Genomic DNA, 26,913 nt, shown 5'->3' on the forward strand with positions numbered 1-26,913 from the left:
TCCCGCTGCTCCTCCCTGACGCCCTCAGCTCTCTAACCTCCACCCTCCTCCATGTCCCTTCATGCAGAATAAGCCACTGCAGCTCCTGCCATCTCTCTGCATCATCCTCTCCCACATCTCATCAGTCACACCCACTAGAGCTAGTCAGAAAAGGGGGGAAAAACATTTTTTTAAAATGTACAAATTAATTCACTTATTTTTCTTCAGCAGGGTTCAAAATGGGTCTATTTTTAAAAAGTGTTTTGCTAATTTTTTAGTTTGGGGAAAAATTATATTAAAAAATTAACAAAAAAATAGGGAAAAGGGGGAGGGAGAAAAGAAGGAAAACCAAGAAATAAAACTCAACCACCAACAAATTTAGATAGAAAAGTAAAAAATAATTTTCTGAAAGGAAAAAAAAGCTTTATTTAAAAAACAAGTCTGTTTTTCTATGAAAAAAATCACTTCATTCAAAAAATTTCCTTTACTTGTAGTATCAACCAGTCACTGCCTTCTTACATCTCTCATTGTGTTCCACTGCTGCAGTTTAATGGTGGATGGTTTTGGGGGACATGGTTTGTATGACAGACATTGCTCAGAATACAATGGTGGTGGTTTGAGCAGACTGGTGTGAAGATACTGAGATGTGCTGAAGCAGGCTGGGGCATGGGTCTTTTCAATTGAAACTACAATCCCAATTACAGGAGTTTGGTGGCTCCGTGTAGCTTGTACAAAATACACCCAAGTAGGTGTGGTCTGCTCAAGCCAGGCCCCAGGCTGGCACAAGAAGAAGGCTACCAAGCAGCAGAGTGTGGTCTGGAAAGCATTACTCTCTGTGTTGATATACTGCCCTTACTTTAAGCAGAGACAGAAGACACAAAACTAGGAGCCTGCTTTCACCCCATATTGCTGTCCAGACTGTTTGGATCCCAGCTTTTGGTTCAACACTTTATAAAAACAGGGGCCATCTGCAAAATACAGGTTTTAACACCCCGCCCCCCACCTGCCACATGACAGGTACTAAAGTTTATGAGCAGAACTTAGCTCAGGTTGGAAGTAGAGTCCAATCTTGCATGCTCCAGCCAGCCACACCCTTATCATTCCCTTATGATCTGCAATATAAAATCAGAGGGCTGGGCCCTTGCCTAGACGTAGAAACTAATCAGTATTCTTAACTGTGCAAAATAATTTCCAATGGCAGGACGCTCACAGGTGGAGTATAGCGATGCAGAGCTTTTTACCCATTCAGACCCTGTGCAGGCTGGCGCACCTCAGACATCATCCATTGCTGTCTGGCAGGCATTTGGTGAGGTTGCCTGCCTCTCACTGCATGGAGCCACATGACAAAGAAAAGGGGCTCAGATGAGCAGCTGCCTTGTATACCAGGCCCCTATTGATTTCAATGGCAATTACTCAGAGCAGCAGCAGGGCTAGATCCAAAGCTAGATCAGAGATGAAGTCTCCACAGCAGCCCTCTCTCGGTTCTGGGTCAATCCGCCACTGCATCCCCAGGACTCTCTCCAGCTCCCATATTTATAACCTTTGCCCCTTGGCTCATCTCTCAGAGGGTGAACATGTGGCACCTGCATGACTGCCTACACTTCATGGAAAGAGCATGCCCAGTAACTCTAACACCCATTGGGCAGATCTCTCTGGCTCTTTTTAGCTAAGCTGCTCCTCTCTCTGGCTGGCTGCAGCTAGAGAGGCAGTGTAGCCCAGTAGATTGAACACTGGAATAAGACTCAGGAAACCTGGGTTCTATTGCCAGCACTACCCCTGGCAGGCTGACCTCACCTCCCTGTGTCTCAGCTTCTCCAGCTGTAAAAAGAGGATGCTATGGACCTCTTTGAAAGTGCTGGAGAGCTGATAAGAGCTAGGGATTATAAAACCAGTGACTCCTCACCACTGCTTCTCTCCCTTTCTTTGCACCTAAAAACTCAAATACTGCACTATAAACATGTGGATCACCCCCTCCCCCAATAAAACCCCCGCAAAAGGCATACGTTACGATTAACTTAGTTAGCACAGTTCCATTTGCCACGTCAATGAGCCGTTGGTGTTGCAACTAAAGGGCAGAAGTATGGCAAAAGAGCAGGGTGGGGCCCTGAGAGTGGACTAACACAGTGGGACTATGGAGAAGGATGGCTACTGAAGATCTAGGACTGAAACCCTGAGTCAAGGCTCTGCTTTGCTAGGCTGCCCGGGGGATCTTGGGCCAGTCACTTGGTATCTCTGAGCTACAGCCACAGAGGAACCTAGGCCTGGCCCACCCTTAAAACTTATGGACCCAGCTACATCGCCCAGAGCCACGAAACACCCAGCACAGACACAGCTAGGGTGAGGGAAGAATTCTTCTGCCAACCTCGATACTGCCTCTCTGAGAGGTGGAATAAGTACAGCCACAGACAGCCCCTTGGCCTCGCTATAGGAAGTGTCTGTGCTAAAGGGCTACAACTGCAGTGCCGCGGCTGTGCTGCCGCAGCCTGTCGCATAGACAAGACCTAACGGTTGCTTTAGGTGCCTCAGGCCAACATTTAGGCACCTCCGAGATCTCCAACCCTGCTGCTCAGATGCCATCTAATCCTGATGGCACGGCAGTGTTTGCAAACGGGCACCTGAAACACTACTCCAGCCCTGCCAGCACCAAACAGGAGGGGACAGACCCTGTGGGAGACCAGCTGTGAAAGTTGACTTTAATAAAGTACAGTAAAAATCAGTCATTTACAGGCCCCTGTCAGAGGGGAGCTCAGGGGCAGGGGGGTGGGCCAGCTTTTCCCAGGAGGCCCCACAACCTGCCTGCACTGGCTGCAAGGGACGGTGCAGATCCCCAGCCTGCAAAGCAAACAGCAAAGGGACCCTCCCTCTGAGAGCAGCACCTGCCGCAGGCTCCGGGGTGCCCAGCCTGCTGGAGGAGCCCCAGCTCAGGGCCTGGGCTAGCTCACCCTGGGTCCCGCTTTTATCCGTACCCAGAGCCCCAAGATGTGTGCCTGCACCAGGCACAGCCTCCCCTCCCCTGACCTGGGGGAGCTGCTGACACTTAACAGGCCATTCAGCTTCTCTGGGGACCTCTGGCTGCATCCATGATCTGCTGCAGCCACGGGAAGGATTCTTCCCTTTCCACACCCCTCATCTGCCTACCTGGAGGCTCTGCCAGGAGAGACCAGGTGGGGGATATCCACTGCTCCCTCTCACCCATGACCTGTTAGCACTGGAGTGGGTGAAGCAGACAAAGGACAATCCCGCAGCCTCGCCTTGGATGGGGTCCCGGAGGATGGGGGAAGAGGCTGGTTTTGTTTTTAAATAGAGGGGATAGGTGGTAATTGGGGGTGTCCCCAGAGCATCGACAGAGCTGAAGGTCACGGCTGGCCACATGCTGGTGGCTTCTGTTGTATGGCCTGTCCTGGAGAAGGCCCAAGGTACAGCCTAGAAAGCAGGTCTCTTGGGCCAAGGGGCAGCTCCAGTCCTGGAGGGAGGGCAGAGCCCGACAGCTCCATCACTCCCGTCGCACCTTCTTGGTTTTCTTCTCTGATTTTGTGGCAGCATCATGAGCTTTCCTCTTCTCGGCGAGTCTGGTCGCCTGTGGGGTGAGAAGCCGCCCAGATTAACTCCTGAACACGGTTGACAGTTCTTCCCCGTGCCTGCTACAGTCATGCTAGAGCCAAACTCAAACCCCCTCCAACACTGGAGGAGATGATACTTTGATCTCAGCCTCTGGGCCAAGCCCACCCACCCCTAGCTCTGGGCCTGCTGCTGGATCAGGCCGGTTAGCTAAGTCACTCACTAGCTCTAGCTTTGCTTATTTTTTTTTAATTTTATTTTGGGGGGGGGGGGGGGAAATGCTGACTCATGGTACACATCACTGCTATGGACACAGGCCTCCTGGGACACCCCAGGACCACATCAGGGACCTAACCTCGCTGACTCCCAGGCCAGAGCTCTCCACCAAGCTTAGACTTCCACCCACCCCAGCAGGCAGCGAGAGCTGTGGGGGGACGGGGGTGGGGGGTGAGGAGGAACTCAGATGCTCTCGGGGGCGGAAGTGCCTCCAGTAGCAAAAGGCTCAGTCTTGCTCCAATTTATTCAATGTTAGCAAGCCCCAGGTGAAAGCCCCAAGAGCCAAGTCCAGAGGCGAGGTCCGGGGTGCGTGTACATTACAGACCAAGTGGGCCAGGGGAGCTGTTGTGGAAAAAGCCCCCCTCCCCAAGAAGTTTACACCATCATTTCCATTACTGCTGAACCCAGGCCCAAGTATCCGAATGCACAATCCTCCCTCAGTGGCTTCTCCTGTTCTGTATACACCACAGAGAGGCAGCATTGCCTAATGGACTGAGCACAGGGCCGGGAGTCAGCAACTCTGTTCTAATCACCGTGGAGGCTTCAACCCTCCCTGGGACACGGAGCAAGTCACTGGCTCTGTGCCTCAGTTTCCCCATTTGTTAAGCAGCACTCTCCATTCCCCCAGTGCTGTGTCATCCCCATCCAGTTAGAACTCGCTGCAGCCTGGCTCAGTTCGGGTAACCCACCTCTCTTCACCAGTGTGCACTTTGTGGTGGGAGCAGGCTGAGTGTTAAGACCTATAGCCCTGCTCTAGTGACCAGGGAGCTCATCCCCATGCTGGGGAGGGAGCGCTGGCCACAATACCTCTCGGACTTTGCGCTTCTTCCCGAACATGATTTTCTGGTAGAGGTACTTCTCCCTCTTCTTCATCATCATGATGGCGAGACGCTTCTCCTCGCTCTGCTCCTCCTGGGCTGCTCGCTGCTTGTCCTCCAGCCGCACCGTGCCTGCTGACACCTTCACTGGCAGCTTCTGGGGAGTGCACAAGAAAGACATTTACCTCAGACGCCCCCTGCTTCACCCACTGCAAGGGACTCCACCCCCAGCCCTGCAGACGGTGCTGCCCATTCCTCAGCAGGGTGGCCCTATCCTGAGGGGACCCCACTGCCGAGCCTGGAGCAGCTAGGGGAGCGTGAGCTAGAACTGCCTGCAGGTAAGGCGGAGTGCTGAGTAAGCACCCCACTAATGAGGTGCCATTAACGTCATGACAGAGAATGCACCAAGGTCCCTCCTGGATGTGCTCAGAGCTACCCTCACAGGAATTAAGGCAGAGACCGTCATGGGAAAGAGGGCACGAGCCCAGCACCACCAGCAGCAGGAACTTTAGCTGTGCTCCCTCAGCACTGCACTAACAGGTTTTTGCAATTTGTTTCCTTATTTTTTCTAAAAAAAAAAAAAGAAGAAGCAAGCACGGCACCTGTCTGGGGCTTGGGGGAACTTTCAAGGTTCCTCAGACAATGTGTACACACGTCCCTAGAACACATTCGCCCAACACACCAGGGATTGAACCGGGGACCTCCAGAGTCAAAAGCATAAGCAGCTCCTGCTTGAGCCAACATTCCCTAGCTGGGGCTGTGCAGACTCCTGTCCTCTGTGGACTGGCACAGAGGGGGACCTGTCCCCTTCAACCTCCCATGAGTACACACAGCGTCTCGACTTTGCACTTGTGCGTGTAGCAATGGTTTTTGCTATGCAGGATCACCATGCAGATTTCAGTGGGGCTGGAGAAGAGTGGTCTAGATTTAAGGGCAGGTGCTAGCCCTGGATAAACTGGCCAGACCAAGCTCAGACCCCAGCCCGTTCTGCAGGAGCCCCATCAAAGATTAAGGAGTGAATTTATTTAAAAAAAAAACAAAAAAAAAAAACAGAAAAATCAACCTCAAGCTCCAAGTCCTTTGCTCAGCCCCTGCTCTCTCAGAAGGGGACAGAGACTGAGCCAAAGGGGAGTGTTCTGCACAGCTGAGCAGGGGGCTCAGAATGGAAGCCATACAGCAACATGCCTCCAGCAGGTGCTACCCTGAGGGGGCTGAGACGGGGGGGGAGGGGGGGGGGCATGGAGTGTGACCAGAGCTGCACCACAATGGGGATGTCCTCTTCAGGGCACGTTGGCTCCATAACTATGCACGGTACCTTTCCCTGGGATCGCTGCTCTTCCAGCTTCTTCAGTTTCCCATCATCTTCCTTTTCAGAGTGCTCTTCTCCTTCTGAGCCTTCATCATCATCATCATCACCACCACCACTGTCATCCTCCTCCTCCTCTCCGCTCTCTTCGGCTAGAAAAGGCAAGAAAGCAGAGTTACCATTCAGGATTCTGACCCTAAGCAGAGCAGGAAGAACCAGCCTGGCACGGGCTGGCAGAGAGCCTGGGTGCATGTTTCCCAGGTCTGTGCTCCTAAAGGACCTGTTGGTAACCTGGGACGGGGGGGCAAAAGGAGGGAGGGACTGACACCTAGGGGGAGGTGAAGGATGCCCAAGGTGGGAAAGCTGGCCGGATCCTAGGGAGTTGGCCTCCCCATTACCTGGGTTCTCGCCCCTCTGCAGGGCCAGCAGCTTCAGCTTTTCAGGTGGTATGTAGTCCCCAGCCTTCTCCGTAACAAAGGGCGAGAGGTGAGGGGGCAGCAGCACGCTGGGGAAATAATCAGCCACCGGGAGGCACATCTTGGCATTGACGGAGTCGAACACCCACTGTGGCTGGAGGTAATACCTAGGAGGGTGGGGAGAGGGCTGGAGTCAGTGAGAGGGGTGGAGGGGAGGGAAGAGCCAAGAGGAAGTGGATGTGGGTGGGTGACACCCCCCCAGCAGGGTCCCTAGAACATGGAGCAGGCCACTTGCACACCAGAAGGGGATTGGGGCAGACATCTCACTGGGGCCTGGTTCAAAGTGCACTGAAGTCAGCAGACAGACGCCATGGGGCAGCAGGACAGAAACACTGAGGGCAAAGAGCGGGCCGGATGGCTCCACAGCAGGACGGTCAGTTGGCCTCTCCTGCCACCGGTGCAGAGGATCAGATCTCACCCAGGCAAAGGCACAGAGCTCACCTGCCTATCACCTGTTTCTCCAGGCTAGGCCGGTCGACAATCTGGTGGGTGATGGTTGGGTCCCTCACATTGTAGGTGGCACTGATGCACACAGACTTGTCCCAAGACACTTTGCCTCCAAAACACCTGCCCAATGAGAAACACCCATGAATCCGGCTGGGCGGGGAGGGCCCAGCATCAGCTGAGGGGCAGGGAACAGAGTCCCGTGTGGGACACACGGGGGCCTCACCATTTGCAGTGGAAACTTGCAGAGACATGGTGACATCCCACGAGGCTAAGACTGGAGAAGCCTGGATTGCCAAGAGGAGCAGAAATGCAGATCCTCTCCCTCAGCCTTGTCAAGGGGCCCACAGCACCTTCTCACGGCCACAGCCAGGCTCCAAGGCTGCTCCAGGGGACCCTGTGTACCCCAGCCTCACTGGGTAACACTCACGGGCAGGGCTCCCCGGAGCATCATGCCTGGGTTAATCCTGCTCTCATGGCTAGAGGGTCTCCAGATGGCTCATGGGCTTCCTCCATCACTAATATTGCCCTTGCTCCCCACTTACTCCTGGACTTGGCACCCACCCAGTTCAGTCCCCTGGGGAGTCTGGTCTGCATCCTGCCTCCCCGGCTCCCCCAAGGGAGGAAGCGTGCAATCGGCACATACCGGATGATGAAAGCTATGGGCTCCCGAGGCACCTCTCTGTTCAGGAAGAACCGCAGCCCCTCAAACAGCTTCTTCTGCTTCTCTACTGCCTCCTGCTCCTTCTTCCTCGCCGCCTCCTGCTCCGCACTCTCCTGGCCAGAGCAAGGTGCTGTGAGAAGCTCCTCTGCCCTCCCCTCCCCTCCCCACATGCCAACCCTAGACAAGGAGAGGGACAGTGGGGAGCCCCCTCCCTCGTGGCTGTCCCTGCCCTGCCAGCCTCCTTCAAGGTGTGTGGGGACTTGGAGCAGTGATAAATTCAACCTGCTGAGCTCTTACCCCATCCACGGGGAACTCATCCGCCTGCACTTCGTCCTCTGGGTTCGGTGCTACCACTCGGGCTAGGCTGGCACTCAGAGCCGACAGCTTCTGCAGCGGGAAAGACCAGCAACACGTCTCACGCAGCTCCTCGTATGGGGGAGGCTGCTCGGAAAGGTAGTTAAGATCCCAGGGCAGGACCTCCAGCTGCAGCCAATACCCAAGGGCTCAAAGGAAGCCCCATAATGCACCTGGTCTTTTGCATGGCACCAGGGAATGGCTCCCCTCTAGCCCCTGCCTCAGAGATCAAGGTCCCTTTTATTTGCATGGCTACAAACAATATCAAGTGCATCAGGGAGCGAGGCCCAGCTCCCCAGCCAGGGCAGCCAAGAATGGCAGGGTCTGCGCCCCACCCCCAGGGCAGCTGGGGAGTGTCCAGCTATGAAGGATCCCCCAAGGAGGTGATATGTGGCTCAGGGCCCATTAACCAGCTCCAGGGTGTCATGTAGGGTCCACATGCCAGGCAGGGCCTCTCACCTCCATGTAGCTCTCCGAGTCCATGGCGTATGCCTGCCCCTCCTCCGGCTTCCACTCTGCCTCGGCCTGGCCTTCAATCTACAGAGGGGAGAAGGGTGAAGGCAGGGCCAGAGTCTGGCATGATCCTGCTGCTTCCTTCCCCAGCCTCACAGGCATCACCACCCTTCCAGCAGGACCCGACCCTTCTATGCTCACCCACAGCACTCCCGCCCCACCGGTAGGGTCACGCAGCGCAGCTGAGGACAGGCTGGCGCCCCAACACTAAGCACCCGGGCAAGGGAAGAGCCTGGATCACACTGAAGTCCCCCAGCCCTGCTGCAACAGTCACCTCTCCCCTTGGTCACAGGCTCATAAGCCTCGGCGGTGCCCCTTGCCCCTCACCTTGGGGGGGTAGTGCAGGTTGAGGGACTGGTAGAGGCGGAAGTTCACAAAGCCCAGCAGTGTGGTGTAGAACTCCGTGAAGGTTGCCATGACCCTGTAGTCCACGTCCGTCGGGTGCTGGAAGAGACGGTGGGAGTTCAACCAGGGGCATCAACAGAGCTTGGGGGGGGGGGGAGCAGTGATAACCAGCACCTCCCCCACACACAGCTTGGGGTGGAGGAAGGAGAGTTCAGCTCTCTAAAGGGAAGGCCGCAGGACACCTGGGTTCTCTTTGCAGGTCTGCCATTGACTCACTGCACGATCTTGGGCTGGGAAAGTCTCTGCCTTTCTGGGTCCCTCAGCAGTGGCACTGGAACACTTTTTACAGTGGGGTGCTAAAGGATAGTGGTCCCCAATTACCTTGCTCCCCCCCTTATCCCTGTCTGCACCCCCCAGAGCTGGGGCCAGGAGTGGCTATGGCTCTGCGAGAGGAGGATGTGGACAGGGACAAGGGGGGCCTGGCTGGGACCATACCTGGGGGCAGGAGCAGAGCCCCAGGCATGGGTCCTGCAGCCGGGACTAGGCTCATAGCCAGGTGCGGAGCTGATGGCAGACAGGACCCCGCATGCAGGGCTGGGAGCAGAGCCTCAGGCCCTGCAGCCAATACTCAGCACCAGGGCCAGAAGCAGAGCCCTCAGACTGGCAACCAGGGCCAGCAGCCAGGCGGGGGCCAGGAGTGGAACTGGGTGGCGCTCCCTCCCCACCCCTCTGGGGGCTGACCCAGGCCTAAGCTTCACGCCCCCAAAATGTTCCTCAGCACCCCCTAGGGAGGCACGCAGCACAGACTGGGAGGCTTCTGGTGTAAAGCAACTTCTCACAGTGAAACCTGGGGTGCTACAGCACCCCCCACAACCCTAGTTCCCATGCCTGGGTCTCTCAGATACCACCACTGTACCCCCCCGCCCTGCACACACAAGCCTGAGAGCTGTCTGCCTGGCAAGTGCTCAGCCCCAAGACAACTGAGCTGGGCTGTCTCCCCCCACCAGGGACAAGGTGTTGTTCAGCCCTCCGCCTGGGGCTGCTCCCGTGCACAGTGGGCTAGGGAGAGCTCAATCTCCAGGCAACGGCAGGAAGAAACTCACTGACCCTGCATTATAGACTCATCCCCCTCAGCCAGCGTTCACAGGAGCTGCCTCCATGCCCCAGGCCAGCCATTTCCAGGCTGCTCATTAAGCACTCTGAGCAGGCACTGCAGAGAGGCAACAACCTTGGGAAAAGGTGCTTGAGGGCTGATGGGAGGGAGCCTGCAGAGTCCCTCCCTACCCAGTCCCCTAGCAGGGCAGGGTGTGATGCGTTAGCATCAGAGTAGTCCCTAATGGCACTGCCCGCATGTCACCCACACGCTGTCCTGGGAACCCCAGGACAGCCAAAGAACAAGGGAACCCACACAAGAGAGGTTCCCCAGAGCATGGCAGACCTGCAGTTGCAGCCACGAGAGGACGGGAGGTTGGTCTTAAAGCACACGACTAACAGGGAGGACTCCTGGGTCCTGCCTGTGCTGCTCAGTTCAATGACCTGTGGAGACCCTCCAGGGGATCACCAAGAGAAAGTGAAAGGCATAGAAGGAGTGCCTGTGGCCAAAGCCCTGGATTGGGCAGGTTCAGCTGGAGATGGCTGTACAGAATCTCTGGGACTGCTGCTGCTCAGTCTGGAGGGGTCTGGCAGATCTCAGGAGAGGCCCCAGAGTGACTTAAAGATCAGCAAAGGTCATTGATTTCCAGTCAACTGGAGGAGCACAATACAGATCCCTAGCCAGTAAATGAATAACCCAGCAGAGACATAGCTGAGGGGGATGGGGAAGAGAGAGACCTTCCTGGGGCAGTGGGAACTAGAAATTGAGGTCGATAGGACATGTCAGAAGGGGAAGCAAGCAGGATCTTCAAAGAGATACTCTAGCTCAGGCAGAAGTTCTGAGCCTGATGCAGGAATCGTGGCGTGAAGCTCTCTGGTCTGTGTCATACAGAAGGTCAGACTACATGATCATAGTGGTCCTTTCTGACTTTCACTCTATGAATCTATAACTAGAGCAAAACCAAAGGAATGACCCAGTGGCCAGTGTTCTATCCTGGTCTTGAGAAGACCTGAGTTTGATTCCTGCTCCGGAACAAACAGCCTGTGACTTAAGACAAGTCACTTAGTCTTTGTGCCTCCACTGCCCACCTGTACAATGGAGATGAGAGCCCTCTGGGCAGTGCTGTGGGACTCGGATGCCATGGTAACAGGGGGCCAGATAAGTATGGAGAGAGATTCAGCCAGTGGCAAAGTGAAATGCTGACAAGCAGGGGACAGCAGGGGCCATTCAGCCTTAACTCTGCCCCCTTGTGCACGTGCATCAAAAGTCTGTGACAATATGGTCACCCTGTTGTCACTGCAGGACCCTGCTCTGTTTGATGCCCATTGCACCCTCATATCACATCTAACCTGCGCAGCAAAGGGCAGCCCTGTTCATAGCACCTCATAGCCTTCATCTAAAGGAGATTTTCCAGAAGATGACATTTGCAGTCTAACAGCCTGGCTCCCCTCCTGAAGCCCAGACACTAGCATCCTCATCCCCAGCTGCTCTCCAAGTCCCAGCTCCAGCACGACTGAACTGGAAACAAATCCCAGCTTCTGTGTCAAGATGATCACAACAGACTCTCCCCACCTTCACTGGCAGGGGGCAGGCAGAGAGCAGCCAAGGGTCCCCCACACTGCCAGAGACAGCTCTGACCTCTACAGAGCAGTGCAGTCTGCCTGGCCTGTGTGGAGATAATTAGCAGCTAATGAGGGACCCTGGCCCCAGGATTAGGGCTGAGACCCCACACCCACTCCCACTTAAAGGAGGGGAAAGTGATCAGGAACAGTCAGCATGGATTCACCAAGGGCAAGTCATGCCTGACTAACCTAATCGCCTTCTATGATGAGATAACCGGCTCTGTGGATGAGGGGAAAGCAGTGGATGTGCTATTTCTGGACTTTAGCAAAGTTTTTGATACAGTCTCCCGCAGTATTCTTGCCAGCAAGTTAAAGAAGTCTGGGATGGATGAATGGACGGTAAGGTGGATAGAAAACTGGCTAGATGGTCGGGCTCAACTGGTAGTGATCAATGGTTCCATGTCTAGTTGGCAGCCGATATCAAGTGGAGTGCCCCAAGGGTCGGTGCTGGGGCCGGTTTTGTTCAATATCTTCATTAACGATCTGGAGGATGGTGTGGACTGCACCCTTAGCAAGTTTGCAGATGACACTAAACTGGGAGGAGTGGTTGATACGCTGGAGGGTAGGGATAGGATACAGAGGGACCTAGACACATTAGAGGATTGGGCCAAAAGAAATCTGATGAGGTTCAACAAGGACAAGTGCAGAGTCCTGCATTTAGGACGGAAGAATCCCATGCACTGCTACAGACTAGGAACCGAATGGCTGGGCAGCAGTTCTGCAGAAAGGGACCTAGGGGCATTTCCAGCAGATCAAGGGATGTGATCATTCCCCTCTATTCAGCACTGGTGAGGCCTCATTTGGAGTACTGTGTCCAGTTTTGGGCCCCACAGTACAAGAAGGATGAGAGTCCAGCAGAGGGCAACAAAAATGATTAGGGGGCTGGAGCACATGACCTACGAGGAGAGGCTGAGGGAACTGAGATTGTTTAGCCTGCAGAAGAGAAGATTGAGGGGGGATTTGATAGCTGCTTTCAACTACCTGAAAGGGGGTTCCAAAGAGGATGGATCTAGACTGTTCTCAGTGGTAGAAGATGACAGAACAAGGAGTAATGGTCTCAAGTTACAAAGGGGGAGGTTTAGGTTGGACATTAGGAAAAACTTTTTCACTAGTAGGGTGGTGAAGAACTGGAATGGGTTCCCTAGGGAGGTGGTGGAATCTCCTTCCTTAGAGGTTTTTAAGGTCGGGCTTGACAAAGCCCTGGCTGGGATGATTTAGTTGGGTTTGGTCCTGCTTTGAGCAGGGGGTTGGAGTAGATGACCTCCTGAGGTCCCTTCCAACCCTGAGATTCTATGATTCTATGAAATGCTCTGATGGGACCAGCTTTGAGTCTCCACCAACCGGAGCTGTCTGGGAGCTGGTGAGCTCACTAGAGAAGGCTCTGTTCCTCCTTCCATCCCACTCACCACCCAGCCCCAGTTAATCTCTGAACTTTATTAAAGAATCATTTTCAGCCCAAGAGGAGAACAATGAGCTGGCACCAGGGCTGCTGACTAGTGCATGCAAGGTGGTGACTCTGACCCAGAGGCAGGAGCGAGGCTGTTTCAGATGGTTCCCTGGCATCAGGCCACAGGATATCCTGGCCACCATGCGCCAAACTGCAATGAAGGCCCTGGGGAGCAGCTCAGCTACAGCAGCTTCAAGGAGCCAAGCTGCCCACTCCTGGGACACACCCCCACATACTGATGGAGAGATACTAGAGCCCCCCCATCTCATTCACAGGCCTTAGGGAGGTTGGGAGATGGACAGACACACACACGAGCAGATGGGATGCTACTCACATCGTGGGCAAAGGCATATGGAGCAATCCAGGTGATGGGCTGCCCCAGCACCTCGGCCTGGTAATAGATCCCTTTGATGGACAGGAACACCTGGCGGGAGAGCAAAGGGAGAGGAGCTAGAGAAGGGGGGGCGGGGGGAAGAGGGCACAGCCGCTGGCAGGAGACAGCCTGTCTAGCACACTGGATCCCACATGCATTCAGCCCCCCCCTCCCGCCCCTGCAGCATAAGCAGGGCTCTCAGATCTGTACTAGGCAGGAGACTGACATCCGTTAACCCCTCACTATCTGGGGAGTGAATTTTTTCCAGAGCACAAGCTGACAACAGCATAGTGTTGCTCTGCTCCAGAAGGCCTCTCACCCACTCCTCCATGGGAACTCTCAGGGCAGGCATTAGCTGGTGACTAGATGCTCTCGAACCGAAGCCCAACTGCCCAGCCAGCCACAGAAGGGCGCCTCTTGTGCTGCCAGGGGGGCGAAGGGCCTGCGCTAGCAGGGGACTCTCACCTTGCGCAGGGAGCGGGAGGCGATGATATAGTTGAGGAACTCCACAGTGAGGCGGCGGCACAGCTGGATGGTCTGCACATGGCACTTGCCAGTGCGCGGGAAGGTGGCAAAGAGAAAGCACATGGACAGCGCGTCATCAAGGTCCCGCAAGGCATCGATGAAGGTCGGGTATCTGCAGCCGCCACAGGAGAGAATCCTGGTGAGAGTAGGAGGGGGCTCCAAATAGCAGCGTCCTCCCACATGGCTAAGGTGGTGGCACTTGCACCCAGCCAAAAAGAGTGGCCAAAAACTGGGACCTTCCAACAGCTGCTGGGTGGCCCCTGTGAGCCAAGTTTGGGGCCATCTCAGACCAGTTCCAGAGAGCAGGCTTCCTCAGCCCTGAGCTCCTCACTACCACAGCTGCCACCAGATGCCAACAAAGCCATGGGATCTGCAGAGACACTGCTCCCCCTAGTGGGGGTCAGAGTCCAGACCCACTCTGGTGCCATTCAGTAGTGAATACCAAGCCTCCCCAGGCACACCTACACTTGTGGCAAAGAGGAAACACACAGTAGGGAGGAATGAGATGGAGACAGCCTGGGAAGCTCACTAATGCAATAACAAATCGTGTTCCCTTTGCCTGACTTGTACAAACACTTGCGGCTCCCTGGCTCGTATGCTGTGTGTGTTTGCATTGTGTACAATGGACGTTTCACCAACCCATGCCACAGGCATTAGCTTGTGAACACTCACTTGGGTTTGTTTATGGTCCCACCACATCTATTTGTTTATAGTGCCCAGCTGGTCTGCACTACTATCGGTGTTACTGTGACTGTTCGTACCCTGATATCTGATCTTTACAATCAGCAGGAGGAGAGAGAACGTCTCAAAGGTATTTAGGCACCTAGGGCAGTTTTCAAAAGTAGGCACCTTGCTGCACCGTTCAGTGCCAATGACCTTTGAAAATCTGCTCCGTAGTGCTGTCAGACAACATGGTGCTTTACACACACAGAACAAACCCTGCAACAAAGCTCTTACCAAGAGAGATAGGAGGCAGCATGGGCTTGGGCTAGGCTGCTGATCTGGGAGTCATAAGACCTAAGTTCTACTCCTGGCCCTGCCGTGCATCTTCCATTCTCTGGCTGTTCCCCTCCCAGCCACTGTCTTGTCTATGTAGACTGTCAGCTCTCCGTCTCTTACTAGGTGTTTGTACAGCACCTAGCACAATGGAGTCCTGACCTCAGCTGAGGCCTCCATGCACCACCAGAACACAGATCAGCTCTGCTGATAATGGCACGTTGGTGGGTGCGTCCTTCATGTTTCACTGAAGTCACCATGTGACTGAGCAGATCATCTGCATGGTTCACACTCCTCTAGGAGTGGCTCTGAGCATCATCTTTGAAATCACCACTCAGGGAGAGAAGGGGAGCCCATGACACCCTGCTAGGTATCACACAGCCCCCTGGGCCCTGGAACTTGTACTAAGGCTGCACAGGCTCAACCCTGCTTTGCCCCATTGTCTCCAACTCATAAGCAGCAGTTTATAAACATTTTAAAGGGAACGATGCAACTCACAGAAACAGCAAACTATCCCACTGCATAGAAAATATAGGAAATATGGCAAGAGACCACCCTGGCTTAACCAGCTCTTCAGTGACCTAAAACTCAAAAAAAGCATCCTACAAAAAGTGGAAACTCAGTTAAATTACAAAGGATGAATATAAACAAATACAAATATGTAGGGACAAAACTAGAAAAGCCAAGGCACAAAACAAGATCAAACTAGCTAGGGACATAAGAGGAAACAAGAAAACATGCTACAAATACATTAGAAGCAAGAGGAAGACCAAGGACAGAGTAGGCCAGTTACTCAATGAGGGGGAAAAACAATAACAGAAAATGTGAAAATGGCAGAGGTGCTTAATGACTTCTTTGTTTCGGTTTTCACCAAGCAGGTCGGTGGTGATTGGACGTCCAACATAGTGAATACCAGTGAAAATGAGGTAGGATCAGAGTCTAAAATAGGGAAGGAACAAGTCAAAAATTACTTAGACAAGTTAGGTTTCAGAGTAGCAGCCGTGTTAGTCTGTATCCGCAAAAAGAACAGGAGTACTTGTGGCACCTTAGAGACTAACAAATTTATTTGGGCATAAGATTTTGTGGGCTACAGCCCTTTTCATGCTCTCTGTGTGTGTATATATATAGCTCCTCAATATATGCTCCATTCTATGCATCCAAAGAAGTGGGCTGTAGCCCACAAAAGCTTATGCTCAAATAAATTTGTTAGTCTCTAAGGTGCCACAAGTACTTCTGTTTTTTTAGGTAAGTTAGATGTCTTCAAATCACCAGGGCCTGATGAAATGCATCCTAGAATACTCAAGGAGCTGACTGAGGAGATATCTGAGTCATTAGCAATTATCTTTGAAAAGTCATGGAAGATGGGAGACATTTCAGAAGACTGGAAAAGGGCAAATCTAGTGCCCATCTATAAAAAGGGAAATAAGGACAACCCGGTGGAATTACAGACCAGTCAGCTTAGCTTCTGTACCCGGAAAGATAATGGAGCAAATAATTAAGCAACCAATTTGCAAACACCTAGAAGATAATAAGGTGGTAAGTAACAGTCAACATGGATTTGTCAAGAACAAATTGTGTCAAACCAACCTGATAGCTTTCTTTGACAGGGTAACAAGCCTTGGGGATGGGGGCGGGAAGTGGTATATCTTCACTTTAGTAAGACTTTTGATACTGTCTCGCATCACCGTCTCATAAAAAAAACTAGGGAAATACAACCTAGATGGAGCTACTATAAGGTGGGTGCATAACTGGTTGGAAAATCGTTCCCAGAGAGTAGTTATCAGTGGTTCACAGTAAGGCTGAAAGGGCAAAAAGAGTGGGGTCCTGCAGGGATCAATTTTGGGTCTGGTTCTGTTCAATATCTTCATCAATGATTTAGATAATGGCATAGAGATACTTATAAAGTTTGAGGATGATACCAAGCTGGGAGGGGTTGCAAGTGCTTTGGAGGATAGGATTACAATTCAAAATGATCTGGACAAACTGGAGAAACAGTCTGAAGTAAATAGGATGAAATTCAATAAGGACAAATGCAAAGTACTGCACTTAGGAAGGAACAATTAGTTGCACACATACAAAATGGGAAATAACTGCTTAAGAAGGAGCACTGCGGAAAGGGATCTGGGGGTCATAATGGATCACAAGCTAAATACGAGTCAGTGAAACGCTGTTGCAAAAAAAAAAAAAAAAGGCCAACATTCTGAGATGTATTAGTAGGAGTGTTGTAAGCAAGACACAAGAAGTAATTCTTCTGCTATACTTCGTGCTGATTAGGCTTCAAATGGAGTATTGTGTCCAGTTCTGGGCACCACATTTCAGGAAAGATGTGGACAAATTGGAGAAAGTCCAGAGAAGAGCAACAAAAATGATAAAAGATCTAGAAGACATGACCTATGAGGGAAGAGTAAAAAAAACTGGGTTTGTTTAGTCTAGAGAAGAGAAGACTGAGAGGGGACATAACAGTTTTCAAGTACATAAAAGTTGTTACGAGGAGAGAGAAAAATTGTTCTTCTTAACCTCTGCAGCTAGGACAAGAAGCAATTGGCTTAAATTGCAGCAAGGGCCATTTAGGTTGGACATTAGGAAAAACTTCTTAACTGTCAGGGTGGTTAAGCACTGGAATAAATTGCCTAGGGAGGTTACGGAATCTCCAACATTGGGGGTTGGACAAACACCTATCAGGGATGGTCTAGATAATACTTAGTCCTGCCTTGAGTGCAGGGGACTGGACTAGATGAACTCTTGAGGTCCTTTCCAGTTCTATGATTCTATCTTGGAACAAGTCGGTTACATGAGCTGTAGTCATGGGATTGGATGCTTGAAGGAGGCTGCCTGAGGTCAAGTCCAAGCAGTATCCCAGGTACAAGCCCTACTGCTGCGGGGCATGACAGTCCCTGGGCCAGCCGCTTGCTCAGATGGATTCTCACTAATCAGAATAAGCCTTCTAAGTTCCAGACAGCCTACATGGTTACCTTATCTGCTATACAGCAACAGGGCTGCTTCACACCGTGCTATCGGTGTCCCAGCCCTGGCAGCCTCCTCCTCACCTCTCCTTGATGATGTGGTCAAGCTTGTAGCTGGGCTTGTTATCTTTCAGCCGCTCCACAGCATTCCACTCGCTTTTCCCGTATGCTTTCCGGAGTTTCCGGACAAACACCTGCAGCAGAGACAGAGAGGCCAGAGGGTTGATACAAGGGAATGCAATCATGTGACCACTTCCCACACCTATCACACTTCAGATCAAGGCATACAGCACATTCCCATCACTGCCATTACAGCACAGCGTATGCAGATTAACAGAACCAACAGGAAACAGGCCTCAAAACCTGCCTTCTCACAGCACACCACTACATCACACAGTGGCAGTGAGGACTAAGGGGACTTGTCTAAGGTCACCCAGAAAGTCAGAAGCAGAGCAGGGCAAAGAACCCAGGAGTCCTGGCTCCCAGTCCACTACTCTCTTCACTGGATCATGCTGCTCTGCCCTTCGGCTCACAGAAACAAACCAGGTACCTCCACCCACTCAGAGTCAAAGCCAATTATTGGTCTCTAGTGTCAATGTAAGTGCCCCACCGCTAGGGCTGCATCTCTTCACGCAGACCTAAAATCCTAAGCAAAGGTCCTGCAGCATGTTAACAAGCACAGCTGGATCTACAGCAACAGACCATCTGCACCAGTAATGACTACTCCCAGGCAGGCTTCAGATCAGCAGCTTCCCACTCTACCAGGCCACCAGCCTAAGAAATCACACACAGCAGCTTGTGCCTGCCTCCTTTGGTTTCCAAAGCCCAGATTGCCCATGACAAGAGCAGCCCCAAGAGCCATGGCACGTTAGGAATATGCACAACCAAATGGGAGGTGGACAGCAGCCCAGGCAAGGGAGGACAGGAGCTCCAGAGCCTGTATGTAGAGCAGTGGTAGGGGAATGTCTCTTTCAAATGGAACAGAGCTAATGTAACTCGCAGGTCTCAGCTGGCCCTGGGCCTCCCAGCCTACCTTATACTCCCGGAACTTGTTGACGATGGGCTCATGAAGGAGGAACTTGATGTCTTTGAGGAGGTAAAAGGTCCGAGCAGCAGTGGAACCTTTGTTCACCTTTTTCTTGTGTTTGGGCTCATGGGGGTAGATCCCCTTCAGGATACACAGACGCCTGTAATACAGACACAGGGGAGATCAGAAACCATACAAAGACACTGGGTGGCTCAAGACATTGGTAATGGGATGCAGAGCCTTTCACCTCCAAGCCATTGCAGGCCAGGTGCTGCAGAAGTTTATCAGGTGAAAGCTGTTGGAGGGCTTTGTTAATTGAATGCCACCAAACTATTAATAGAGAGTTAAGGTGGCCTAGTGAGGCCTCGTGCCCTTCCACAAGGTAGACAGTGGGTGGTAAAGAAACCTCTGAAAACCAGGAAATACTCAAGCCCACCCCCTGCATGGGTCTAATGTTTGATTTGGAAAGTAGTTTGGGACATTCCCTGCAACAGACTTTGCAGGATCTGTGCTAAGTCGCCATACACAGCATTGCAGCATACAGAGCAGTAGTACAGTTTGGAACATACTACTCAAGGCTACGCTCCAAACAGTGTAAAGCAGCACTGGGCCCAACAGTCATTCTCTCATAACTGTTTACAGGAGGATCTGTAAAGTACTGTCATTGTGTGCAGTCTTTCAGAATAAAGATTCAAGCCCCTTCTAAGACAGCTGTGCTACTCAAGGCACTTTCCCAAGAATATAACACACCTGTGTCACAGGCTGAAGCTATGTCTACACTAGAGACCTTACAGTGGCACAGCCACAGACATGGACCAGCCACAGAAACGTGAACATCTATGAGCAGATTGCATGGGAGATGCAGGAGAAAGGGTACAACAGGGACCAGCAGCAGTACCAAGTGAAAGCAAAGGAACTGTGTCCAGCATACCAGAAGGCCAACCATCAATCTGATGCCAAGCCGCAGACCCAAAGAGCTTCATTCTATACTTGACAGAGATACCAACACCCCACAAACCACTGTGGATAACTCCATGGCGCCCGTCACAGGACCTTGGCATGAGCAGCCAAGACAAAGAGGAGGTGAAGGAGGACGAGACATGTGGTTGGGGGAGAGGGAGGGTCCAACTATGCCACAAGCCAGGACCTGTTTGAGACTCCACCGCAGTCCAGTCAGTCGAGCACAGGCGAGTTTAATGCAAGGGAAGGATGTTCAGGTAGGTGTGTAAATGTATTTCCCATTACAGTGATGGCGCCCTCACAGTGGATACAGCTACTGACTTTTTGCTAAATTACTCGTACTAGGAAGGTAGCAGTACAATGAAGAGAGGTAGCGTCATCTACTTTTCATTTCCCTGTAGCAGGTGTTCTCAAACTTCATTGCACTACAACCCCCTTCAGATAACAAAAATTACTACATGACCCCAGGAGGGGAAACTGAAGCCCGAGGGGGGAGGGGTGGCGTCAGCAAGTCTAAGTCAGCCCCGCTGACCTCATTAAAATGGGGTTGTGACCCACTTTGGAGTCCACAGTTTGAGAACTGCCGCCCTGTAGCATTAGGCAATGGGGAAGAGAGGCATGTGGAGCTGTTTATTTATGTACACGGGGATGTTCCTCGAATCCTCCTGAGAGATCTCAATAAAACTTTCATGGAGATACTCTGCAATTCTCTTCCAATGGTTTTTTTGAATCTTAACTTTCGCTTTCTGCTGGGACTATACTGACAATGGCATGTCTGTGTGCTGTATCTGTAGCTGCTGCCATTGCAGCCTTGAGGGATTTCCCCCTCCACACGCGGGCAGAGCACCTGAAGCAGATAAGGAGGAGAAAGATGACAACTCAGGATGACATGTTCAGCGAGATCCTACAAGACAGTGCAGCTATCAGACTGTGAGCACAGGGCCTGGAGGGTAAATATTGCAGACCGCCTGGAGAAGGAAAAAGCAGAGAGAGATGCACCAGGACCATTATGCACCATTATGGGGCTTCTCCAGCAACAAACACAAATGCTGCAGATTCTGTGGTTCAGCTCCCACAGGCTCGCCTCCCTTTGCAGTCCATGGAGAATTCCATTACAGAACTTCCTACAGCCCCACCCCCTCATCATTGCAGGTAGCATCAGGGGCCACATCCCCATCCTTGCCCCTCCACCCCAAGGGACATTAAGGATAACGACAGCTTCACATATACAGCAGCTGCGGCTCTCACACATCAGTGTGTGCAACTAAAAACGTTTTCCCCTTGTTACGTTCTGTTCCTTTAATATATTACCTTTGTATTGTATTTGTTTTTAAATCTCACAGACTTTTTTTGCACTGGTATTGTTACTGAATAAAGTTATATTATTTGGAAAACTAATTTATCTTTATTCGTTCACAGCATATGCTGCAGAGTGCCTAGCAGTTCTGAAAGCACCCACTTGTTACTATATACAGTGGGACACAACCCATAAGATCAGTGACACACAGTGTAATAATCACAAACGTACACCAAGCACTGCAAAATTAATAGGTGCATTGTCAGTGTTATATTCATTGATGTACATCAAGCACCTCACAGTTCCTAACAGGCCCCAAAATAGCAGGGCCAGGGAGAGCACAGTACACCACAATGCATTACTGTGGCTCACTGTTAAAGTGCTACTCCTGCGGGAATTTGGCACCAAAAAACTTGAAAAACTACAAATTTTATTTGTCAAAATAACACAAGATAATCACATCAGTTTCAATTATTTTGGTAATTAATTTCAAAATATGTCAGTAAGTATGTCTGTAACAATATAGACAACAAAAAGATTCAGGAAGTGTTTTTTGACAAATAGATTTCTTACTAGGCAAATTAATAGAGAACTTGGAGTAATAATTCCTTTAAACTACAATACAGAACCATATTTCCTGCATCCCTCTGAAGCAGTGCAAAGACTTGAGGGAGTCAGGGGTAACGGAGGAGCTAAGGGAGAGGGACGGAAGGGACCTGGGTGTGAACATGGAGGGTGGTTGGGTGTGGGTGGGAGATCTCTGTCCAGGCATCACAGCAGCCCCAGGTGGGCAAAAAGTGTAACTGCAGCACATCTCCAGCAGAATGTATTTTCTGCAGAGAGAAAAAAAAATTCTGCACGGTCCATAAATTCTGCACATGCACAATAGTGCAGAATTCCCCCAGGAGTAAAGTGCACTTTCAAATTCTCCGAGCCATATAGCTCCCTGTTGAGCTCTTCTAATAGCCCTTGTTCAAACTCAGCAGACAGAAGTCCACCTCTGCCCTTCATCCCAGCGGCAATTTCCCCTGCCCCCCTTTACTTCACAGATGATATGCAGGACATGGCAGGCAGCTACCACCATTGGGAATTCCCCACCCCATCTAATCTTGTGAATAAACACCACCAATGTCCCTTCAATCAATCAAAAAGCACATTCAACTGTCATTCTGCACCTGCTGAGCCAGTAGTTGAATCTCTCCTTGATGCTGTTGAGGTGGCCAGTGTACAGCTTCATAAGCCAGGGAAGTAAAGGGTAGGCTGGGTCACCTAGGATCACTATTGGCATTTTAACATCACCAATGGCAATCCACCAATCAGGAAAGAAAGTCCCTGTGTTCTTAAACACATAAGTGTCATGCCCCTTCCCTGAACCAGCCTACACTGATGTCAGTGAAGTGCCCCCAGTGATCCACAGTGCTTGAACAACCATAGAAAAGTAGTCCTTTCTGTTAATGTACTCTGTGGCAAGGTGGTCTAGTGCCAAAACAGATGGCACGCATATACCCCTATGGCACCACCGCAGGTCAGGAACTCCATTGCTGCAAAGCCAACCACTATGTCCTGCACATTGCTGAGAGTCACAATCCTAAATAGTAGGGGCCCTGCACACTTGCACGACAATAGCCCCACAGTGGATTTTCCAACGGCAAAATAATTTCTCCCTGACCAGTAGCAATCCTGCATTACAAATTTCAACAGTGTTTCACTCACTTCTCCACCGTCAGCACTGTTCTCAGTTTGGTGTCCCTGCCCCGAAGGACTGGGGCGAGCTCAACACAGTTCTAGGAATGTGGCCTTCTGTGCACGAAAGTGCTGCAGCCACTGCTTGTCATCATAAGCCTGCGTTTTCATGCGATTCCACCAGTAAGTGCTCATTTCTCAGTCCCAGAATAGGCACTCCACCACATACAGCTGCTCTGTGAACACCATCAACAACCCTGAATGGGTTCTCACTATGTCCCACAGCAATCTGTCCTCCAAGAAGTCATCTTGTTCCCCACTACTTCAGTTCTTGAGGCTCTGTAAAATACCGGAGGAGCATGCGTCCTGTGCTTGCAACACTTGTGCCAATAGTGCAGATTTGTGCAGGCTCTGTGATTCTATCAAAGGTGACAAACAGTGAGGAGGAGGGCTGTGCAAATCTGTGGGATTTTTTTTTTAAAAGGGTGTGAAAAATTATGGGATTTAGATAACATTATGGGATGGAGAGAGTTGCACATTGTGAAGATGACCCTTGCTCCCAGCCACCCCGGTGCGACTCTATTCGACATTGGTGAGGCCTCATCTGGAGTACTGTGTCCAGTTTTGGGCCCCACACTACAAGAAGGATGTGGAAAAATTGGAAAGAGCCCAGCGGAGGGCAACAAAAATGATTAGGGGGCTGGAGCACATGACTTATGAGGAGAGGCTGAGGGAACTGGGATTGTTTAGTCCGCAGAAGAGAAGAAGGAGGGGGGATTTGATAGCTGCTTTCAACTACCTGAAAGGGGGTTCCAAAGAGGATGGATCTAGACTGTTCTCAGTGGTAGAAGATGACAGAACAAGGAGTAATGGTCTCAAGTTGCAGAGGGGGAGGTTTAGGTTGGATGTTAGGAAACACTGTTTCACTAGGAGGGGGTGAAGCACTGGAATGGGTTACCGAGGAAGGTGGTGGAATCTCCTTCCTTAGAAGAGGTTTTTAAGGTTAGTCTTGACAAAGCCCTGGCTGGGATGATTTAGTTAGTTGGGGTTTGGTCCTGCTTTGAGCAGGGGGTTGGACTAGATGACCTCCTGAGGTCCCTTCCAACCCTGATAGTCTATGATTCTATGACTCACCATGCATTGCCAAAGCTTCCAAATAGACTACCCATGGTGCACCACACTGTGCATCGACACAAGCACTGCTGGTGAGTATGTGCAGCGCTGATGTCGCACCCCAATGGCCCCCTCCCTCAGGGAGTCCCCAGGAAAGGCAGATCAGCATTGTATGTGGCTAACGCTGTTGCAAACATCGCAAAGCATTTTGGGGAGGGTCAAAGGTGTGTAAGTGGGTAATGGAAGATTCCTTTATAGGAGTACAAGAGGCGGGGGGAGAGAGAAAGAAAAAGCAGAGAACGAGTTAACTCTGCACTTAGCTAGCTCCATGTGAAGATAAGTTGCTGGCCCCAGCCCAAGATCATGGGCTCAACAAATAATCTACAACTAATTTACAGCTGCCCAGTTGTAAAAAAAACAACAACAACAAACAAACCACTAAGTAAAGCAAAGCTGCAAAAATAGCAGCACAAATAAAGCAACAATAAAAAACAAAAAACAAAAAAACCTCCAAATCCGGGTGTATTTTAAGCAGCCAAAAAAGGCCACAGCAAGCCAATTAGAACCGATACCAAAAGCACAAAGGGCCCTAAGCAACAACACCGCCCCCCACCCCAAAAAAAACCTTAAAAACCCTCCCAAAAGCTAAAGCAATTAAAAAGTTACAGCAAATTACCCAAACAACCTGGGCCCAGGACAAAAACTCCCATCCACCCCTCCCCCTCCTCTTCTGACATTACACCCAGGCCAAGCCAGTTTTAGGTAATGTGTATGCAAGTATAAAAGTGGGTTAGGGCTTGGGGCTCTAGTGTTTTCTTTCTTCCCCTAAGTAACATAAAGGCGTTCCCAGCACACTCTGCTGTATTTTATTATTTTATTAATAAATAATTAAAACTTAAACCCTTGGTGTGGTTCGTCATCTCCTCCTTAGAAAAACCCTGTGGCCCAGCTTAATCAACCGTAGCCCAAGCAAATTGGTAACAAAAATCTGTCACACTGACACAAGGAGACAAGTATACAACTAAAGTGTCTTTATGCCAACATAACTTGCTTTGCCCAAAGCTTGTAGTATAGACATGGCCTTATGTACATGCTTCTACATGCTTCCCAATGCAACACAGGGGGATTTGAATCTCTTTGGTGCATCACTTGGGCTTGGACAATCTGGAATTACAAGTTTTACCCTTAATAACTTTCCAATATTGCTTCCCCACAGAGAATGGGTACCATATACTAGCTGAGATAGATTCTGAGCAACTGAGTTCAATTTCGGGAGGATCTAAAGTTTGAGCCCCAGGTATGTGCAAAAAAAGGGTAGAAGAACAGTGATTCTGTAAACAGTTCACTAAGGGCTCATCTACACTGGCAATATTAAAGCACTGCCATGGCTTGCATAGTTGCGGCAATCACCTCCAGGAGGGGCATAGCTCCCAGTGCGGGTGCACTGTCTATACTGGCATGTAACAGCACTGAAACTTGCAGCACAGAGTGTATTTTTTCACACACCTGAGTGAGAAACTTGCAGCGCTGTAAAGTGCCAGTGTGGACATGCACTAAGAACAGACACTCACATCTCTTTATATGCTTACTAGCAACCTTAACACAGGCAAAAGACTGAATTGGCTGAGAGAAGCAACCTATATATACACATAAGCAAATAGAATCCCCCCTCGCCTCTAGAAGAGAAATCCTGCAGGGCAGGACTATCACAGATTGGACAACAGTATGTCACATTACAAGTGAACAGAACAAGACAATATCCAAGGCTGACAATTCAGCACCACTAACCTCACTTGGAAACACTAAACCATTCCTTACCTGAAGTCTGCGAGGCTCAGCTGTAGTTTCTTCCGGGCCTTGTTTCTAGTGATGTAGTTTGTGGCAGATCCCCTCTCGTACTTTAGAAAAAAACAAGGACAAAGATTCATTAGTAGACCAGGGGACAGAAGTGACCTTGAATTGGGATCACTGAGCACAAGGAAAACTAATGCTTGATTCAGGGACCGTGAGGTGAGTAACTCACCACAAGTATTAAGCAGTCTAATCCACACAGGATCCGAGATACAGAAAATGATGCTCACCTCCGAATTGAGGATCCTTTAAAGAACAGATCCCTAGGATCTCAGAAATCTATTAATGGCACTAATAGTCTATGGATTATTACCTGAGTGCGGGACATATAGGGGGAACCCACAGCAGCTGAGGCAAGAGAGGGATTTACACGAGGTGCCCTGACACCCAGCTGAAAGCGATTTGTGGGCACCTTAAGAATTGGCAAGTAGATGCCAGGAAGAGTGACACTCCCGATGGCTACCGGGTGCCAGCACGTGCCCTGCGCTTCGCTCCTGCCTGCACAGAAAGGGGCGCACCAGGGCAGGCCCGCCCGGAGACAGGGGCCGAGGCGCTGCTCGCAGCGAGCGGAGCCCTGGCCCGTTCGGAAGGCGACCGAGTGCAGCCCAGGGCCCCCGCGGGGACACCGCACTCCGCTCGTTCCCTGCGCCGGAGAGACGCGAGCTCGGGACCCGCTGCCCAGCGCCGGGAACGGGCGCCCAGCGGGCCCCAGGCAGCGGGGAGGGGCGCGGCTGAGCAGCAGCCCCGCGCTGCCCGCGCCGGTACCTTCTTCTTCTCCAGGCCGCCCATGGCTCCGGCTCAGCAGCGACCACGCTCCCGCCCGCCGGCTCTTCTGAGTCTGGAGGCGGCTGCGCCCAGTTTCCCCACGTGGAGCGCAACGTACGGCTCGCCAAGGACCCCACGGGTCGGGGCTGCCCGATCCCTGCCTGCGCGGAAGGCACCATCCAAGCGGCACTGAGCCAGGCCGCCCGCCTCTCTTCCGGCGCGGAGCCTGCAGCGCCGCCGGCTCGCGGTACGAGGAGCCTCGGGAAGGCAGAGAGGGGCGCCCCGTGCGGCCCCTCAGGCATGAGTAGGCCAGACCCTGGGATCGCGGGGCCTGCCGGGATAAGGAAGGTGAGAGCGTGGGGCATGCTGGGATAGGGTTCCAGAGATTGCGCAGAACATGCTGGGACGGGGCCAGGGTTTGCGCGGGGCATGCTGGGAATGAGCTGACGCGGTGCGCTGGGCAGA

The 26,913-nt window shown here is 51.6% G+C and overlaps 1 protein-coding gene across 1 annotated transcript; it reads right to left on the bottom strand.

Annotated features, from left to right (window-relative positions):
- Positions 1 to 409: 409 nt before the first annotated feature.
- On the bottom strand, positions 410 to 26,599 carry PES1 (pescadillo ribosomal biogenesis factor 1). The gene is made up of 15 exons (XM_044990236.1): positions 26,449 to 26,599; positions 25,651 to 25,730; positions 18,786 to 18,939; positions 17,837 to 17,946; positions 13,734 to 13,905; positions 13,230 to 13,319; positions 8,716 to 8,832; positions 8,335 to 8,412; positions 7,819 to 7,908; positions 7,504 to 7,634; positions 6,855 to 6,980; positions 6,336 to 6,520; positions 5,947 to 6,089; positions 4,621 to 4,788; positions 410 to 3,556 (listed from the first exon to the last, which is right to left on the bottom strand). Exons 1-15 carry the CDS (start codon positions 26,470 to 26,472, stop codon positions 3,473 to 3,475), a joined length of 1,752 nt encoding a protein of 583 aa, XP_044846171.1. The 5' UTR covers positions 26,473 to 26,599; the 3' UTR covers positions 410 to 3,472.
- Between the last annotated feature and the right edge of the window lie 314 nt (positions 26,600 to 26,913).

Source organism: Mauremys mutica, chromosome 16 (assembly GCF_020497125.1).
Source record: "Mauremys mutica isolate MM-2020 ecotype Southern chromosome 16, ASM2049712v1, whole genome shotgun sequence".
Lineage (NCBI taxonomy): Eukaryota > Metazoa > Chordata > Testudines > Geoemydidae > Mauremys > Mauremys mutica.

What these genes read in the sequence shown, in the direction of transcription:
- PES1 (XM_044990236.1), bottom strand. Translation starts at nt 26,472, where the DNA reads ATGGGCGGCCTGGAGAAGAAGAAG. An exon ending in ACTCGGAGAGCTACATGGAG is followed by an intron (nt 7,909 to 8,334) that starts GTGAGAGGCCCT and finishes TTCCCGCTGCAG; the next exon opens with AAGCTGTCGGCTCTGAGTGC. An exon ending in AGCAGCGATCCCAGGGAAAG is followed by an intron (nt 4,789 to 5,946) that starts GTACCGTGCATA and finishes TGCACTCCCCAG; the next exon opens with AAGCTGCCAGTGAAGGTGTC.